Source organism: Lissotriton vulgaris, chromosome 1_1 (genome assembly GCF_964263255.1).
Source record: "Lissotriton vulgaris chromosome 1_1, aLisVul1.2, whole genome shotgun sequence".
Taxonomy (NCBI): Eukaryota; Metazoa; Chordata; class Amphibia; order Caudata; family Salamandridae; genus Lissotriton; species Lissotriton vulgaris.
In genome coordinates, this window is record NC_141685.1 from 593894957 (window position 1) to 593915617 (window position 20661).

The window sequence follows — 20661 nt, forward strand, 5'->3', positions numbered from 1 at the left end:
CTGTATATTCTGATGTCCACTGAGAAAAGCAGGATAAAATTATTCATATAATGATGTGTTGTACACAATTAGGAATGTAGGTTCTGCAAAATTAAAGAATTCTAACAAGGGTCGCAGTTACAGACGAGTATTAGGAGACTGTAACAGAGCACACTTCTCAAGGAAGTTTGGTTCAAGTATGTTGCCTTCATGTGTAAGTTCATTCTGAAAACAGGAAATGCTGTATTAGATATCTTAAAGTTGAACTTATAGCCATAGCAAGTGAATCTCGATATTATGTGATCCACCCTGCCCAAATGTGTGTTTAACTCATCATCCATCAGGCAGATATCCTCTACCTAGGAGAATGAGTCTGGGTTAGTATCTTGTAGAACTGACACTATGCAGGCTGGGAACAGTCCCGGACTGTTGTAATAACCCAGAGCAAGACAGGTAAAGCAACACTGAAAGCAGAGTGCAAGAAGGCTGTCCAATCTCTGCTTTCAGATGCTATATTTTGGCAGATAAAAAACATTGGCTATCTCCAAAGAGGTTTTGTATTTCAGGGCTATATTATTTATAAGTGCAGTACTTTGTGTATTTTATTTTGCAAATGTGTGTGTGTGACAGTTTTAAATGTCTGCAGTCTAAGACTATGCAACATGATTGTTATTTTGAGAGACACAGGGTTCAATTACTCCACGGTACTCCAACTGGGAGAGTATTTATCTAACAGGTGCTTTAGCATCCTATTTTATTGGGTACTGTGTTTGCACTTGTAGGCAGGACCTTATGGGCATTACATGATAAGGAGAGTCCTTAACACAGGTGACATGATTGTGATATAAAGCTGGGACTAGTGCAAGAGCCTATCCAGCTGCAGTATGACATCTTGTGGGGATGTTCGGACAAGCTGCGGAGGCCAATCGAACTCCTCTAAAAGAATGTCATATGATAAAGTTACATTTTCCTCAAATATTATCCTAATGGTGAGCAGTATGTCACCCTTAATGTGTATGCCCAAATTATACAATCTGTCTGGAAGCACTACACGCCTCTCTGGGTTTCAACTGTAACTAAGTTAGCAGTTGCTGCCTGAAACTCCTAGAGTGTCTGGCACACTAGTGACCTCTGCAGCGCTGTCAAGGAGAGACACTGCCCACCTCCTGTTCAGGGAGAGGTCTCAGCATTTGTGGCATATTTTGCCGTAACAGTCGCAACATTTCTTTTTCTGAAATTGGGGCTTAAATAGAGGAGGCTTTTATCTTCAATTAAGACTAGCAATGCAACTCCCTCGTCAGGTTCACATACTCTTCCTGTCTGCAGCTAGAACGCCCTCCTCTCTCATATTGAATTGGGCAAAATTGATGGTGTTAGATTTTCACCATATGCAAAATTCTTTATGCGTAAATGTAATGCAAATGGACATTTGCACTTTTTCTTAACTTTCTTCCACTTCCACTGTATGTGGGGATGTTCCTTGATAGGTTCACTCTGGCAAAGCTCTTATTTTTGTTTAGTGGGTATGGGGGGGGGGGGGGGGTGTTTCCAGGGTGAAAAGCACATGCAAGTGGTAGGGGGATGCTCACAAAATTATGGTTTTGTGGGCTTCCAACATTTGCAGATAAGTCCATCCAGACATACCCACAACCATAGATAATGCAAAACTTGCAACTGATATTATGTGCGGAGAAGGACCCGCCCCTTAATCGTACCAACCCTGGTAACTCTCCCACATGGACACCTTACCAATATGAGGCCGGAACAGTTCCACTAACCCGTCATTCTACCCTCCTCCCACAGCCTTCCCAGTGTGACCTGGAAGAACAACAATCCTGGATAGGCGGAGTCACCGCCCCAATAGACCAATCGGATGCCTCCAAACTTCAGTCCGCACTGATATAAAAGCAGGACGGGAACTCATTGGGACCGTCGACGGAAAAGCACCCGGAAGAAGACGCCGACCAGACGCAGAAGCTGTGCAAGGAAAACGCCGACATCGGAGAAGACGCCGACCCTGGTGAAGATGAAGAAACCTGAACGGACGAGTGGTGGATCCCGGAGGACGTACGAGCCGCCACGACTCAGGAGAGTTGTGGCTCCTAGCGGTACGTGACGGGACAAGGGCTTAGGGAAGGGGTGGGGGTGTAGCAAGGGGAAGGGCGGGCATTGGTTGGAATTCGGTTCCCCACTGCGCCTCTTCTTCACTCCGCAACCTCGGCTCCCGCAACACTAGTCCTTAAGTCACCGCAGTGCTAGGAGTCTGACCCCGACGCCTAAACCTTTGCCTTTTTCTCTCACTTTGAACGTCCATAATCCATACCCTCCCTCACTTCCTGGTTATGCTGGCGGGAATACTAAGTCAAGAGTGCAGTGTATCTTAAGCCACTCTCTTTTTTGTTTGAGGTATCTCCGGAACCGGGTGACGCCCTGAAACCTGTAATAGGTTTCCGACGAAAGACAAGACTCCAGAAGCCATAGAAGACATCCTAACGTTCTCGGCCCTCCAGATTCTCCGAAACCTTGGTTATAATTTGACTAAAACCCCCCCCTGAACTGAAACACTTCTTCCCAATAAAACCTCACTATTCAACCTATTCGGCCTACCCGCTTCTGCTTCCGACCATCCCTCCGACATTTGGTGTCAGAAGTGGGATCGGAAGCCATGGAGGCTGTTATTAAGAAAATGACCGAAGGACAAGAACGTTTAGAGAAAATCATGGCCCAATTCTTAGAGACTGCAGAAACAGATAGGGAAGCACTACGCAAAACCATCACGGGACAACAGCAGTCCCAAGAAACGGCATTAGGAAAGTTAGCGGAAACATTGGGTCAGCCACGTGGATATACCGCCCCTCCTTCAGTGGTGGTACAAAAATACGTACCCGGTGAAGATCCCGATTTTTTCCTCTCTAACTTTGAAAGAATGGCCCGTGCTGCACAATGGCCCGAGGACCGATGGGGCAAATACCTCGGCCCTCTCCTGAGTGGGGATCTTCCGGCGGCTTATCAAGCGGCAAACCCCTTAGGAACCACAGCCTATCCTTACATTAAACGCTGTGTCCTAGAAAGAATGGGCATAGATGAAGAAACCTATAGAATTCGGCTGAGACAAATTAAGGAAGGCCCTCAAGAGAATCCTAGAGCCCTCTGTTACCGGATAAAAGACGCTGCAGACCGATGGTTAAAGCCGTTGGTCGCTACAAAAGAGGCTATCCTAGAAAAGATTTATTTGGAACAATTCCTCTCTTCCTTACATTCCCCTAGTCAATAGTGGGTCAGGCAGCACACTGACTTGACTTTAGAAAGAGCAGTAAAGATCGCCTCGGCCTATTTCAGGGTACAAGAACTTCAAAAAGGAAAGGATGAAAGTACATGGAAACCCTCTAACCACCCCCCCAGTCAGAACACCACGTCCTTTTGGGCTCCCCAAGAAACCAGAGACAGTAACTCTAGTACCACAACATCTTCCAATTAATCCCAGACCTGTAGCCCCTTTAGGACCCCAGTGTTACTATTGTGGGGGATTTGGCCATATTGCCAGAGTATGTCCGCAAAAAGAAGAACCTATGGAGGTCGGTTTTACTAAGGTTCTATACAATGGATCCAAGAATGAGTCCTTTCATCGTACAATCACTGTCAATGGAACACCCCGAGAGGCTTTAGGAGATACAGGAAGCAAACAGACCTTGATAAGACCTCATTTAGTTCCTGGTTCTACTTCCATATCTACAGGAATGATAAACATTCAATGCATTCACAGTGATAACAAGTTATATCCCTTAACGGATCTAGACATACAACATCGTCCCAACCAGACTCCTATTAAAATGAGAGTTGGACTCCTTCCCCCAATTGCCTGAACCCATGATTCTAGGGACAGACTACCCGCGATTCAATCAGCTTTTAACTGGAGAGGGAGAGGATGTTACCGAATGGAGGGAAGAAGCACAGTTTTTTACTGAACCCCATACTGATGGGGAACAGGGTAAAAATAGGAAAAGCAGACGAAAGCGAAGAGAGGAATAACAAAAAGAGAAACCTGCTCTCTTGACAAATCCGAAGTCCTCCCTATGGGAACATGATCAGAACTTTCGGGCTGCACAAAGGGAGGACACTACGCTACAAGAGGCATGGAAACAAGCGAACGAACAAGAAGACCCCCTTCATGTAGGTCCACAATTTTTCTTAAAAAAAGGACTGTTGTACAGAAAGGCTGACAAAACACAACCATCACAACTTATAGTGCCGGTACCCTTTCGAGAGAAAGTATTGTATTTAGCACACAGTCACCTGTTAGGAGGACACTTTGGAGGGGAGAAAACTGAGAAAGCTATCTTGAATAGGTTTTATTGGCCAGAGATATATCACCAAGTGAGGAAATACTGTAAAGAATGTGTGGTATGAAAAAAACCAGTCAGAGCCTTCCCTTGCGGGTTCCCTTGAAACCTCTTCCCGTGATAGACGTACCATTTTCGCGGGTCGGTATGGATATTATAGGACCCCTGCTTCTGTGTTAGTCCTAGTGGACTATGCGACAAGGTTCCCTGAGGCAGTAGCATTGAGACAACCGAATACCACACAGGTAGCCAAAGCCATGATCAATATCTTTACCCGAGTGGGATTTCCAAAAGAAATCTTGACCGACCAAGGAACACCATTTACATCTTGTCTCATGAAAGAAGTGTGTCAGCAGCTGCATATTAAACAAATCCGCACTGCAGCGTACCACCCCCAAACTGATGGGCTGGTGGAACGCTATAATTCCACTCTAAAGACCACCTTAAAAAAGTTGCTCAACCTAGAAGCCCGCAAATGGGAAGACATGCTTCCCTTAACCCTTTTTGCTATCAGGTGCCACCAACAAAAAAGCTTGGGGTATTCTCCATTTGAATTACTTTATGGTAGAAGGCCCCGCACTCTTATGGACATGGCTAGAGAGGAGTGGGAAGAGGAAACAGACACCTCTAAACCCTTATTAGATTACGTGGTTAGTCTCAAATCCCAGCTGAATCAAGTGCGGGAAATCGTACGCACTAATTTAGAGCAAGCTCAAATGGCGCAGAAAAAGCAGTATGACAAATCCACTAAGGAACGTACTCTGGATGTTGGAGACCGGGTTCTCCTATTACGGCCCTCTTCCGAACATAAACTGTTGAGCCAGTGGCAAGGTCCATTTTTAGCAGTAGAAAAAGTCACTCCTGTTACTTATAAGCTAGAAATGGACTCACAGAATAAGACTACCCAAATCTTCCATATAAACCTATTAAAAAAATGGGAAGGACCTACTCCAGCACTTATGGCCCAACAACCTGAGACCCTAACCGAGCAAAGTATAAGTCCAGATCTTGCCGATGACTTGAAAAAAGACTTAAGAGAGACTTTAGCTCCGCTACAAGAAGTCTTTTCTTTAGCACCGGGTAGAACTACTTTGATAGAACATGAGATCCACACCCCACCCAGACAAACGGTTCGGTTAAAACCATACCGTGTACCCGAAGCCCGGAGGGCAGCCATCAAAGAAGAAATACAGCAAATGCTGCGTATGGACATTATAGAACTGCCTACTAGCGAATGGTGCTCTCAGATGGTACTAGTTCCGAAACCAGATGGTTCTATCCGCTTTTGTATCGACTTTAGGGAGGTGAACAAACTATCACAGTTTGACACCTACCCCCTCCCTAGAGTCGACGAGATGGTGGAAAAACTCGGTAAAGCCCAGTATGTCAGTACCCTGGACTTGTGTAAAGGATACTGGCAAGTTCCTTTAAGACCTCAGGACGGGGAGAAAACTGCCTTTTGCACACCCAACGGATTGTATCATTTTAAGGTCCTGCCTTTCGGCCTTCATGGCGCCCCAGCGACCTTCCAAAGGTTAATGAATATAATCCTACAACCCCATCACCAATATGCTGCTGCATACTTGGATGATATCATCATTTACAGTAACTCGTGTAAGGAACATCTGTATCACCTGTCCCAAGTTATTCAGGCCCTAAAAATAGCCGGACTTACTATCAACCCTGCTAAAAGCCATTTGGCGTCCAAAAATGTAAAGTATCTAGGGTTTCTCCTGGGAGGCGGCTCTGTGAGACCACAAGTGGAGAAAGTGGCCACAATAGATCGATTTCCTTTCCCTAAAAGTAAAAAGGACTTACGAGCCTTTTTAGGCCGGTTAGGCTATTATGGGAGATTCATTCCACATTTTTCTGAGATTGACAGTCCCTTAACAGATCTGTTACGAAAGACAGGACAGGCTGAGAAGACCCTAAAGAATCCCACCTCCGTAGAATTAGCAGCTTTCCACCAGCTAAAAAGTGCCATTACTTCTCATCCAATCCTCACTAATCCTGATTACACCAGACCCTTTATGCTACAGACGGATGCCTCAGACCATGGCATTGGCGCTGTATTGTCACAGGAAGGGGAGGACGGAAAAGAACATCCCGTTCTCTTTATCAGTAGGAAACTATTTCCTAGAGAAACCAAGTATGCTGTGATCGAAAAGGAGACCCTAGCCATTAAATGGGCTGTAGAAGCCCTCAGATATTACTTGGATGGCCGAACCTTCTTACTATATACGGACCATGCACCCCTTGAGTGGCTCTCGAGGAATAAAGGGCAAAACCAAAGAATCCAAACGTGGTTCCTTGCCTTACAACCTTTTAGATATACTGTCCACCATAGGGAAGGAAGAGACCATGCAAATGCCGATTTCATGTCCCGGTATCCATGTGAACCCTTTCTTTTGGACAAGAAAGGTAGGGAAGGGGGATGTGAGGAGGAGGACTCGCCCCTTAATCGTACCAACCCTGGTAAGTCTCCCGCATGGACACCTTACCAATATGAGGCCGGAACAGTTCCACTAACTCGTCATTCTACCCTCCTCCCACAGCCTTCCCAGTGTGACCCGGAAGAACAACAATCCTGGATAGGCGGAGTCACCGCCCCGATAGACCAATCGGATGCCTCCAAACTTCCGTCCGCACTGATAGAAAAGCAGGACGGGAACTCATTGGGACCGTCGACGGAAAAGCACCCGGAAGAAGACGCCGACCAGACGCAGAAGCTGTGCAAGGAAAACGCCGACATCTGAGAAGACGCCGACCCTGGTGAAGACGAAGAAACCTGGACGGACGAGTGGTGGATCCCGGAGGACGTACGAGCCGCCACGACTCAGGAGAGTTGTGGCTCCTAGCGGTACGTGATGGGACAAGGGCTTAGGGAAGGGGTGGGGGTGTAGCAAGGGGAAGGGCTGGCATTGGTTGGAATTCGGTTCCCTACTGCGCCTCTTCTTCACTCCGCAACCTCGGCTCCCGCAACACTAGTCCTTAAGTCACCCCAGTGCTAGGAGTCTGACCCAGACGCCTAAACCTTTGCCTTTTTCTCTCACTTTGAACGTCCATAATCCATACCCTCCCTCACTTCCTGGTTATGCTGGCGGTAATACTAAGTCAAGAGTGCAGTGTATCTTAAGCCACTCTCTTTTTTGTTTGAGGTATCTCCGGAACCGGGTGACGCCCTGAAACCTGTAATAGGTTTCCGACGAAAGACAAGACTCCAGAAGCCATAGAAGACATCCTAACGTTCTCGGCCCTCCAGATTCTCCGAAACCTTGGTTATAATTTGACTAAAACCCCCCCTGAACTGTAACACTTCTTCCCAATAAAACCTCACTATTCAACCTATTCGGCCTACCCGCTTCTGCTCCCGACCATCCCTCCGACATTTGATGTCAGAAGTGGGATCGGAAGCCATGGAGGCTGTTATTAAGAAAATGACCGAAGGACAAGAACGTTTAGAGAAAATCATGGCCCAATTCTTAGAGACTGCAGAAACAGATAGGGAAGCACTACGCAAAACCATCACGGGACAACAGCAGTCCCAAGAAACGGCATTAGGAAAGTTAGCGGAAACATTGGGTCAGCCACGTGGATATACCGCCCCTCCTTCAGTGGTGGTACAAAAATACGTACCCGGTGAAGATCCCAAATTTTTCCTCTCTAACTTTGAAAGAATGGCCCGTGCTGCACAATGGCCCGAGGACTGATGGGGCAAATACCTCGGCCCTCTCCTGAGTGGGGATCTTCAGGCGGCTTATCAAGCGGCAAACCCCTTAGGAACCACAGCCTATCCTGACATTAAACGCTGTGTCCTAGAAAGAATGGGCATAGATGAAGAAACCTATAGAATTCGGCTGAGACAAATTAAGGAAGGCCCTCAAGAGAATCCTAGAGCCCTCTGTTACCGGATAAAAGACACTGCAGACCGATGGTTAAAGCCGTTGGTCGCTACAAAAGAGGCTATCCTAGAAAAGATTTATTTGGAACAATTCCTCTCTTCCTTACATTCCCCTAGTCAATAGTGGGTCAGGCAGCACACTGACTTGACTTTAGAAAGAGCAGTAAAGATCGCCTCGGCCTATTTCAGGGTACAAGAACTTCAAAAAGGAAAGGATGAAAGTACATGGAAACCCTCTAACCACCCCCCCAGTCAGAACACCACATCCTTTTGGGCTCCCCAAGAAACCAGAGACAGTAACTCTAGTACCACAACATCTTCCAATTAATCCCAGACCTGTAGCCCCTTTAGGACCCCAGTGTTACTATTGTGGGGGATTTGGACATATTGCCAGAGTATGTCCGCAAAAAGAAGAACCTATGAAGGTCGGTTTTACTAAGGTTCTATACAATGGATCCAAGAATGAGTCCTTTCATCGTACAATCACTGTCAATGGAACAACCCGAGAGGCTTTAGGAGATACAGGAAGCAAACAGACCTTGATAAGACCTCATTTAGTTCCTGGTTCTACTTCCATATCTACAGGAATGATAAACATTCAATGCATTCACAGTGATAACAAGTTATATCCCTTAACGGATCTAGACATACAACATCGTCCCAACCAGACTCCTATTAAAATGAGAGTTGGACTCCTTCCCCCAATTGCCTGAACCCATGATTCTAGGGACAGACTACCCGCGATTCAATCAGCTTTTAACTGGAGAGGTAGAGGATGTTACCGAATGGAGGGAAGAAGCACCGTTTTTTACTGAACCCCATACTGATGGGGAACAGGGTAAAAATAGGAAAAGCAGACGACAGCGAAGAGAGGAAAAACAAAAAGAGAAACCTGCTCTCTTGACAAATCCGGAGTCCTCCCTATGGGAACATGATCAGAACTTTCGGGCTGCACAAAGGGAGGACACTACGCTACAAGAGGCATGGAAACAAGCGAACGAACAAGAAGACCCCCTTCATGTAGGTCCACAATTTTTCCTAAAAAAAGGACTGTTGTACAGAAAGGCTGACAAAACACAACCATCACAACTTATAGTGCCGGTACCCTTTCGAGAGAAAGTATTGTATTTAGCATACAGTCACCTGTTAGGACACTTTGGAGGGGAGAAAACTGAGAAAGCTATCTTGAATAGGTTTTATTGGCCAGAGCTATATCACCAAGTGAGGAAATACTGTAAAGAATGTGTGGTATGACAAAAAACCAGTCAGAGCCTTCCCTCGCGGGTTCCCTTGAAACCTCTTCCCGTGATAGACGTACCATTTTCGCGGGTCGGTATGGATATTATAGGACCCCTGCTTCTGTGTTAGTCCTAGTGGACTATGCGACAAGGTTCCCTGAGGCAGTAGCATTGAGACAACCGAATACCACACAGGTAGCCAAAGCCATGATCAATATCTTTACCCGAGTGGGATTTCCAAAAGAAATCTTGACCGACCAAGGAACACCATTTACATCTTGTCTCATGAAAGAAGTGTGTCAGCAGCTGCATATTAAACAAATCCGCCCTGCAGCGTACCACCCCCAAACTGATGGGCTGGTGGAACGCTATAATTCCACTCTAAAGACCACCTTAAAAAAGTTGCTCAACCTAGAAGCCCGCAAATGGGAAGACATGCTTCCCCTAACCCTTTTTGCTATCAGGTGCCACCAACAAAAAAGCTTGGGGTATTCTCCATTTGAATTACTTTATGGTAGAAGGCCCCGCACTCTTATGGACATGGCTAGAGAGGAGTGGGAAGAGGAAACAGACACCTCTAAACCCTTATTAGATTACGTGGTTAGTCTCAAATCCCAGCTGAATCAAGTGCGGGAAATCGTACGCACTAATTTAGAGCAAGCTCAAATGGCGCAGAAAAAGCAGTATGACAAATCCACTAAGGAACGTACTCTGGATGTTGGAGACCGGGTTCTCCTATTACGGCCCTCTTCCGAACATAAACTGTTGAGCCAGTGGCAAGGTCCATTTTTAGTAGTAGAAAAAGTCACTCCTGTTACTTATAAGCTAGAAATGGACTCACAGAATAAGACTACCCAAATCTTCCATATAAACCTATTAAAAAAATGGGAAGGACCTACTCCAGCACTTACGGCCCAACAACCTGAGACCCTAACCGAGCAAAGTATAAGTCCAGATCTTGCCGATGACTTAAAAAAAGACTTAAGAGAGACTTTAGCTCCGCTACAAGAAGTCTTTTCTTTAGCACCGGGTAGAACTACTTTGATAGAACATGAGATCCACACCCCACCCAGACAAACGGTTCGGTTAAAACCATACCGTGTACCCGAAGCCCGGAGGGCAGCCATCAAAGAAGAAATACAGCAAATGCTGCGTATGGACATTATAGAACCGCCTACTAGCGAATGGTGCTCTCAGATGGTACTAGTTCCGAAACCAGATGGTTCTATCCGCTTTTGTATCGACTTTAGGGAGGTGAACAAACTATCACAGTTTGACGCCTACCCCCTCCCTAGAGTCGACGAGATGGTGGAAAAACTCGGTAAAGCCCAGTATGTCAGTACCCTGGACTTGTGTAAAGGATACTGGCAAGTTCCTTTAAGACCTCAGGACAGGGAGAAAACTGGCTTTTGCACACCCAACGGATTGTATCATTTTAAGGTACTGCCTTTCGGCCTTCATGGCGCCCCAGCGACCTTCCAAAGGTTAATGAATATAATCCTACAACCCCATCACCAATATGCTGCTGCATACTTGGATGATATCATCATTTACAGTAACTCGTGGAAGGAACATCTGTATCACCTGTCCCAAGTTATTCAGGCCCTAAAAATAGCCGGTCTTACTATCAACCCTGCTAAAAGCCATTTGGCGTCCAAAAATGTAAAGTATCTAGGGTTTCTCCTGGGAGGCGGCTCTGTGAGACCACAAGTAGAGAAAGTGGCCACAATAGATCGATTTCCTTTCCCTAAAAGTAAAAAGGACTTACGAGCCTTTTTAGGCCGGTTAGGCTATTATGGGAGATTCATTCCACATTTTTCTGAGATTGACAGTCCCTTAACAGATCTGTTACGAAAGACAGGACAGGCTGAGAAGACCCTAAAGAATCCCACCTCCGTAGAATTAGCAGCTTTCCACCAGCTAAAAAGTGCCATTACTTCTCATCCAATCCTCACTAATCCTGATTACACCAGACCCTTTATGCTACAGACGGATGCCTCAGACCATGGCATTGGCGCTGTATTGTCACATGAACGGGAGGACGGAAAAGAACATCCCGTTCTCTTTATCAGGAGGAAACTATTTCCTAGAGAAACCAAGTATGCTGTGATCGAAAAGGAGGCCCTAGCCATTAAATGGGCTGTAGAAGCCCTCAGATATTACTTGGATGGCCGAACCTTCTTACTATATACGGACCATGCACCCCTTGAGTGGCTCTCGAGGAATAAAGGGCAAAACCAAAGAATCCAAACGTGGTTCCTTGCCTTACAACCTTTTAGATATACTGTCCACCATAGGAAAGGAAGAGACCATGCAAATGCCGATTTCATGTCCCGGTATCCATGTGAACCCTTTCTTTTGGACAAGAAAGGTAGGGAAGGGGATGTGAGGAGGAGGACCCGCCCCTTAATCGTACCAACCCTGGTAAGTCTCCCGCATGGACACCTTACCAATATGAGGCCGGAACAGTTCCACTAACTCGTCATTCTACCCTCCTCCCACAGCCTTCCCAGTGTGACCCGGAAGAACAACAATCCTGGATAGGCGGAGTCACCGCCCCAATAGACCAATCGGATGCCTCCAAACTTCCGTCCGCACTGATAGAAAAGCAGGACGGGAACTCATTGGGCCATTCGACGGAAAAGCACCCGGAAGAAGACGCCGACCAGACGCAGAAGCTGTGCAAGGAAAACGCCGACATCGGAGAAGACACCGACCCTGGTGAAGACGAAGAAACGTGGACGGACGAGTGGTGGATCCCGAAGGACGTACGAGCCGCCACGACTCAGGAGAGTTGTGGCTCCTAGCGGTACGTGATGGGACAAGGGCTTAGGGAAGGGGTGGGGGTGTAGCAAGGGGAAGGGCGGGCATTGGGTGGAATTCGGTTCCCCACTGCGCCTCTGCTTCAATCCGCAACCTCGACTCCCGCAACACTAGTCCTTAAGTCACCGCAGTGCTAGGAGTCTGACCCTGACGCCTAAACCTTTGCCTTTTTCTCTCACATTGAACGTCCATAATCCATACCCTCCCTCACTTCCTGGTTATGGTGGCGGTAATACTAAGTCAAGAGTGCAGTGTATCTTAAGCCACTCTCTTTTTTGTTTGAGGTATCTCCGGAACGGGGTGACGCCCTGAAACCCGTAATAGGTTTCCAACGAAAGACAAGACTCCAGAAACCATAGAAGACATCCTAACGTTCTCGGCCCTCCAGATTCTCCGAAACCTTGGTTATAATTTGACTAAAACCCCCCCTGAACTGTAACACTTCTTCCCAATGAAACCTCACTATTCAACCTATTTGGCCTCCCCGCTTCTGCTTCCGACCATCCCTCCGACATATTATTCTACCATACTGATGACATTTCATGTGCACACTTAAAATTCCATGATTCCCAGTTTTGTGACTCAATACTGCAAATTTACATGCACAAAGCTGCCATTTTGTCTGCCCAAGTTTATCTTAGACATACACATTCTTTATGAATCAAGTACAGGGTAGAGCAGACCAGGAAATTAATCGGAGGTGTGGAGGATGCATAGAGAGTTTTGCAGCAGATAGACTGACTCACTGATCTTTGCTACAGACCTATTAAGTGTTAGTTAAAAGATATCAGCCATGCATATAATGGACCAAAATACGTGCAAACCAAAAACAATCATTAATCAACTTCAAGTCATGCTTTTCTATTCTGGATGATGCTCAGTTTGGTTAGAGGCTGATAAACGTATGAGTGAAGGCTAACAGTCCTTGAGCACACTTCACCATACCATCTGCTAGGGTAGGCACAAAGTAGCTGTAACCCTGCGGTGAACAAAGCTGCTTTGCACTCCTCCTAGATTAAGCCTGAAGGTTGCTCTCCATAGCTACCACTGAGAGAGCTTTCTATAGTTATCTAAACCCATAATATCACCATAAGGGTCGCCCGGGTTAGTGCAGGGTGCTACATTTACACTGCTACTTGGCTTCTCACAGACGAGCTACGAAAATAGATTTTGAATGGTGAAGTTGGGACTTCAGATCTATTGCAGATTCACAAAGTTTCTCAACTACAAGCAGTAGAGCTATATATCATCTAGTGCACACCTGTGGACTGTAGTCAGCATCAAAGCCATCCCTTTCTAATAGAGCTGCTCAGCTTGTAAAAGGAGCTAGGAAATCTGAACTCATCACTCCAATTCCAAGCAACCTCTGATGGCTACTCCTTTTGGCATGATCTATTTCAAAATGGCATAAACCATCCAAAAGCCACCCATTTTAGCATCCCAGCTTCTTAACAATAAACTTTGTCTAATAGGGAGGCAAACAGATTCCAGAAGTGCATTTTCTTTCTACTGGAAAGTCCAAAAGCAAAACAAATTCAAGACACGAAGAATCACTTCCGTCCGCCCGCCACCCTAGCGGTGCTGGGACCGACCGCCTATGGTGTGTGGTCACGCCCCAACGATTAGGATGCCACCGTGGAAGTGGCATCCTCCATTCCCAGCATGGTCATGCACAAGGTGACAGGCACCGCAAGGTGCCTGCCATCATGTCCATGACAATGCAGGGGGGTACCATAGGTACCCCCCATGTACCCCATCCACCCCCCAGATTCCCTGGGGGCCCACAACGGGTAAGAGACCTCTGCATGCTTCCACCCCCATACTAATTTAGCTGGCAGTTTCTATCAGACACTGCCACCATATTAAACCCTTTTCCGCCCAGTCGACTTGTCGACCGGGCAGAGAGCGGTGGACGGTCTTCCCGTCCGCCACGATACCCCCGCCATACTAATGTGGTGGGGGGTAAATGGGTGGCAGGCGGGGAAGGATGTAGAGCGGATCGCCACCGCTATGCGGGTGGTGGCGATACGCCCTATATTGTAATGACCCCCTAAGACTCTGGAACCAACTACAGCAGTGGTTCGTAACCAGTGGACCAATGGTCAAACGGTCTGTGAATGTTTAAAAAATGAAAAAAGTTAGCAGATTAACAAAGTATATATACATCAAAAAGATAAATTTAAAACTTTGAAGTGTTCTGTAAATGTGAAGGAATTTGAAATTGGAGGCTAAAATTAAGTTAGTATCCTTAACTTGATTTGTAGGAACAGTTCAAGTATAGTGAACAGTTCAAGTATAGTGGACAATTATAGCACAAGTATGCACTGCCAAGCAGAGCATACATTAGGAGGGGGAAAAAAGTAATGTGCTACAGTCTATCATATTACTTTGTTGTTTAAAAATAATTCCACATTTTTAAAAGTCCAAGCTTCCAATTAAAATGTTCATTTTTGTGTATATTTTGTCTGTATATTAAACAAGTTTTCATGATTAATGTATTTGTTTTAGTTTGTACTTGTTTACGTAATTGAACTATGTCCCAACACTAAAACGCTGTGCTTCAGAACATCTACTTAAATCTTACTCTACCTCATTTCCCTCTAACTTTATCTATAGTGCTTGTTCTATGTGAAGAGTCCACAGCCCTTGTGCATATGTCTGAGATATGCATTTTGTAAAATAAAGGTAAAAGTTATATGTGGCCATGCGAGAATTTCCATGAATTAATGTAAGGTTATAGAGTTAATGTATCCATTTTTTAAGTGTTCATCAACCTGAGAATATTTGTGTATGTGTAGTTCTGTGTAACAAACGTGCACATTAACATCCTTAAGACACACAATCGAGCCTAGACAAGATACATTTTGAGCCCTTTCTAATCATCTCACCGTGAAAATTTAACACTGCACAACACATCCTAAATACTAAACAAAATACATGATATTAGAATAAAATCGCCCACACAAGAGAAGTGCTTACCTTAATGGTTTCGTAGGAGTCCGTGATAAGTGCAATAAACAGACTGAGAATCATGTAGATAAAAAGACTAATGAAAGAAAACAAATATAATCGGCTGAACAGCCAAACCAAGGTACTTTTTTGTTGAATTTGGGCAAACGTGGCAAACATATCATCTCCATTAACCAAAGAAAATAAACATTCTGCTACAGTGTTCAGATCTTCAAACTAAAAAGAAAAGGAACAAAATAAAGCATTAACATAGTAAAGACAGAAGGAAGAAAAGTTACTTATAAATCAAACCGGGACATCAGTGCTAAATATAGTGTAGTTGATTGCAGTTGATAACAGTCTATTTTTTCATCAATTGAGCTTGACCCAGAGCAGGAGAAAGAAAGGTAGGTAGAATAGAAAGAAAAGAGTAGGAGGAGGAAGATATGAAAAAAGTAGCTGAGGGAAGGAAAAAGAACCTGGAAGAGTACGATAAAGAGACATGAAGTGTAGGTGGGAAAAGAAAGACATTAGTTTAAAACAAAGTTACACAGCTTTGGCACTTTGCAACCCCACCCTTTCAATAGTGTTGTTGGTGGGTGTTAAAAGATTTTTTAGGTTCAGCACTTATTTCATTTATTTATATTTAAATGCAGCATTGAGGGGTTTGTTTTGGTACGAATAAACAATTCATGTTCTTTTGTCTGCATTGTTTTTCAACATCTGCTAAAGATATGTAAATCTCAACTTCATTCACAAAATGCATGAAAAACTAAAGTAATGTGCAATCTTTCCAAAGAATTTATGTGATAGCTATTAGGACAAAACTCTACACAGCTTCCAATAGCACTGAAGCCCTGCCCTTCAAATGTTAATATACGGGTGTACTTTTTGCCCCTCACTGAGCACAACTTTCAAAAACTTGAACTCGGTCAGATTTCAGGACACTGGGCTATTTCATCTTTTTATATAGCCTCACATCTTTTTTGTTTCCTTATATTTTGGGGTCCTGACCTCAATGGTAAATTATTTTAATACAGTATTGCTTCTCTATGTGCTTTTGCTCTCCGTTTAGTTATTTTTCATACTACTGTTTCTACTTATTCCCCTTTCATTTATGTACTTTTACTCTCTGAATAGCTGCCAAGACAGTGAAAGAATATCCAATTTGCTTTGTTGCTTCTGCTCCTAGAATTTCGTTGGATCCCTGTAGCCTGGTTCCATGATAAAGGCTTCACCCACTTGCTGATGGTGCATGCATAGGTGGGATTTATACCTCTACTACCATGGTCAGGGTGGATGTGAATGATGACTGCCTTTTAGGCTAGAGAGCATGCTCCACTGTCTTATGATTTTAATTGACCTCTACTCTTTCTTTCCATGCATTTTGTGGTTTATTTGCATTTCATAGATTTTCCTTAATCCAAATGAAGTTTGAGTAGCTGCCAGAGGAATGGAAGGTTTTTGGCTTAATGATCTGCTTAAAGATCAACATCTAATAAAAAACAGGCAAGTCCAGTATTATGTTGAGAATTTAAAGCTTGTTTTTGTTTTGTTAGGCAAGTAGAACCAATATAAATATTGGTTGACAAAACTCTACACTACAGTTTGCTCTTTAAGTTTTTCCTAGTTTTTGCCTCTTGGAAAATATTAATTGCATCTTAATTTCCGCGGAGAAAATATCGAAATCTCTTAAACCGTAACAGCAAAAACGAATATGGCTAAGTTACTGCAGTAACCAGTAAAGCATTTGCTTACTGCGCACTTAACATGTGTTGGCATTCTCAGTAACATTTAAGATCTGGTTTGAGACCAAAAACTAACATACTTTTTCATGATAAGGGCCCAGAACAATCCATCCGCAGAATGTGTAACCAAGGTAGATCATACCAGCACAGCAACAGAATCTCAAGACTTTGGGAAACGATGCTTGCATTGTTAAAATGAGTACCTGTGAAAGAAGAGTGACACATTAAATACACTTTAAAAATGTGTTTGGTATCAAAATAAACGTTTCTTTACAGTTATTATGTGCCTAGATGCATATGAATGGTATTCAGGTACGATGCTCCGCAACTGACGCAGATGTAAAATTATCTGCTTTGTTCACTTGTAAAGCAAAAATAACATTTTTTCTATGTATTGTTTCGATTTGGATGAAAACCAACCTGAAAATTAAAAGAAATTGGTTCAACTGGAGAAGCAAACATAAGAAACAATACCAAAAAGGTGAGATTTATCATACAATAGAACATTATTCTCTAAGCGTATGCCAATATAATTATTGGCAAACAATTGCTTCATATGGTTTATTTTATACCCAAATTTCGTTTTTGAAAAGGACTTAAAATAAACCTGCAAAGTTAGCCTAAGCAATATTTATAGAGCTGATTTTATATCGGTTATAGCTTTTTTTAGCTAAACTTCAGGGAAGCCCAGCTCACTACCTCGTTTTATTCGAACCAGTGCAGTTCATAATTAGACATGACATGATGTTACTAAACAAGGTGAGTTTCACAAATTAAAGGACATTTTTATGGGAGTGCCGGGTGGATGGAGTGTAACAAGCCAACACTATCATACACAAAAAGTAATAGAAAGCTCTACCAGGAGCAGATGACATTTTATCAACCGTAGTGAAACAGAGCCCCAAAGAGCACTGGAAGAGATTTTCACATGCACATTGCATTACACAACTTCAAATAACTTAAGGTGAGCCTTAATTCAGTCTTACCAGTTGAACATAGAGCCTGGATGCCAGCTGTTTACAAAAGTGTGCCATATACAGTAAACACAACTAAATATAAAAATAAATTAAATCACTAACCATAGCTGCCAGATTTGAGATTTAGTTACACATTGGTTTAAAGAAGCATTCCGCTCTAAGTGCTTAACTATTTTCAGGATTTCACTGAGTTTATGATGATGATATACTCGCTGGGTTTATGCTGTTAATGAGCGCTCATTTAAGGTAAAGTTACACAAAATGTTTGCTATTCAAACAGAATATTGTTTCCAGAATATTGTGTTACCATATGAACATTATCAAAATAGTGAGGACCCAGATTGCAACATGATAGAATTATACATGTAAGTGCAAGTCTGACCTACTTAGCTCCATATATCTGTACCGTGACAATGTACAACTTCAAGGTATGTAGATGTGGAAGTAAGAATAAAAACATCTATACTACCCTATATACACTCACCTTCTAGATATTGTGGTCCTCGAATGTCTTCCCATGATATTATGGTAGCACTATATACTGGAACTGATATAGTGACAGAACCAACAAACATTTATATCAATAACTGAAGGAAGAGATGCTTTGGGTAAATATACGCTTGAAATAATGACCGGCAATTGTTGTCAGGCAAACAGTTACTTTCCTTTGTGGAGTGGGAATCCTGATCAAGAAAGCAAATGAAAGACTTGATCTAACAGCCTCGGTATACCAAAACCATCCATTGGCATCCCACCTTGAGACACCTCCTCTCCCATGATTGTTACTGTATTGCTAGCATCTTCACATGCACACCAGATCCAACCAAATCATCCTTACCCTGCTGCTTTCTCGACACACCCTCACTATTCCAAAATAACCGCAAACTAATCTTTTCACTAAAGGTCACACACAGTCTCAACCTTTCCACTTTTTAGGTCTCGCATAGGGCAGCGCATGCGCTGCCTCTACGAGGCATAAAGTAATTAGTATTAGTAGTCAAACTCCACGCATGGATTTCTCTTTGTTTAGTTGCTTGCCGTTGGTGAAATCTGCCATTGCTGTTGTTATTTTGCTTATTACATCCCTTACATTTTGTTCCGTTTCTGGAGGAAGCAGCATCGACCAACTACAATTAACCTACAGTGCAGCGGGGTATCTTTTAATGGAGGGACTACTTTTTTTTTTCATCAGACTTATTCTACCGAGCATAGTCAGCGGAAGGTTGGCCCAAGATTTTAGCAGTTTCCTACTCTCGTTGAACACTCTCTCAAGATTAACTTTGGCAATTTTTCCGACATCTTGTACTACCCGAATGCCCAGGTATCGCATTGAGTTAGTTACATCCAGCTGTAAATCGGAGATATTCATGCCATGATGTCGGTTTTACTTGGGTTGATCTCAGATCCCGAAATGCGACCAAACTCTTCAGCTCTCTTAATTACCTCTGGGAATGTAGTCTCCGGATCTGAAGTAAAAATTAAAATGTCGTCTGCTTAGAGAGCTACCCGCCTTTCCCAGTCCCCAAATCTGAAAGATGGAATAAGTGCATCCCGCCTTAGGACTTCTGCAAACGGTTCAATATACAGATTAAAGAGGAGGGGAGAAAGCGGGCAGCCTTGTCTGGTACTTCTCGAGATTTTGAATGAATCAGACAATGTACCATTTATTAAGAGCCGTGCAGATGGTGCATTGTACATGAGTGCTACAGTGCGACAGAACTTCTCACCAAAGTTGAACTTCTTCAAGACAGCACCAAGATAGGGCCAATTAACCCTATCAAAGGCTTTGGTCGCATCTAAGGTGAGTGTTGCCAACGGAAGGGAGAAGGATGAGGCGATATCAATTGTTAAAAGTTAAGTTAAAAATTCTTATGTCCCAGGCGAAGGCCTGGTCACATATTAGGAAAAAACTAGGTCTGCCATATTTTTCAAATTTTGCACCCATTTGGGAATCTCCGGGGTTGACGCTTTGTCTGAAAGATAGGCTGGCAATCCCGCTGAGAGAAGGAGGATTATCAACATGGGGTGATTTGTTGGTAGGCGAATCACTGAGGCCCTGGGAGGAGTTACGGGAACAACTGGGCTTGGAGTTTTCGAGGTTCAAGTTTATACAACTAGACAGTTGGGTCAAAGCACTGGCTAGGACAGGGGTAACACTTGGGAAGTATAGTATCGCTGAAGGAAAATTGGTAGAACAATCAGGAGGGGGCAAAGAAGTTTCGCAGTGGTACTGGAACCTGTTAGAAGAGATCGATGGAGAATTTACCCTCCCGGAACAATTATGGGGAACAGAACTAGGGGTTCAAAGCATCGAAATCTGGCAGAAATCCTGTACCTTGTTATATAAGTGCGTTAAACCTGCATGGCTTAGGCGTAACCATTTCTTTACGATACATCGAGCCTATTTTTCTCCCTTAAAACTGTCTAAATTCATTCCAGGGAAGAAATGCAATAAATGTAACTATCTTGCGGCTTCGGACATCCATAAGTTTAAAGAATGCCCTAGTATATTACAGTTCTGGAATGAAGTGAAAGCAACCTTGGACTCCATTCTTAACATCTCGGTTACCATCACACTACCCCTGATTATAGTCAGATGGGATAACAGCATAAAGGGTCATGCACAGACATTTTTGCTCTATGCAATACTGCTTGCAAGAAGAGAGATATGCAAGGTTTGGACAGAAAACTTGGCACCAACACATG

General features: G+C 43.9%; 1 protein-coding gene across 1 annotated transcript in view; it reads right to left on the bottom strand.

The window, feature by feature from the left end:
* Nucleotides 1-20661, bottom strand: part of MCOLN2 (mucolipin TRP cation channel 2) — a 416948-nt gene that overhangs the window by 91715 nt on the left and 304572 nt on the right. The window contains exons 11-12 of the mRNA XM_086954049.1: nt 17059-17181; nt 15261-15467 (exon numbers count right to left, since the gene is read on the bottom strand). Coding sequence (XP_086810175.1) covers nt 15261-15467; nt 17059-17181 — 330 coding nt within the window. The remainder of the gene's footprint in view (nt 1-15260; nt 15468-17058; nt 17182-20661) is intronic.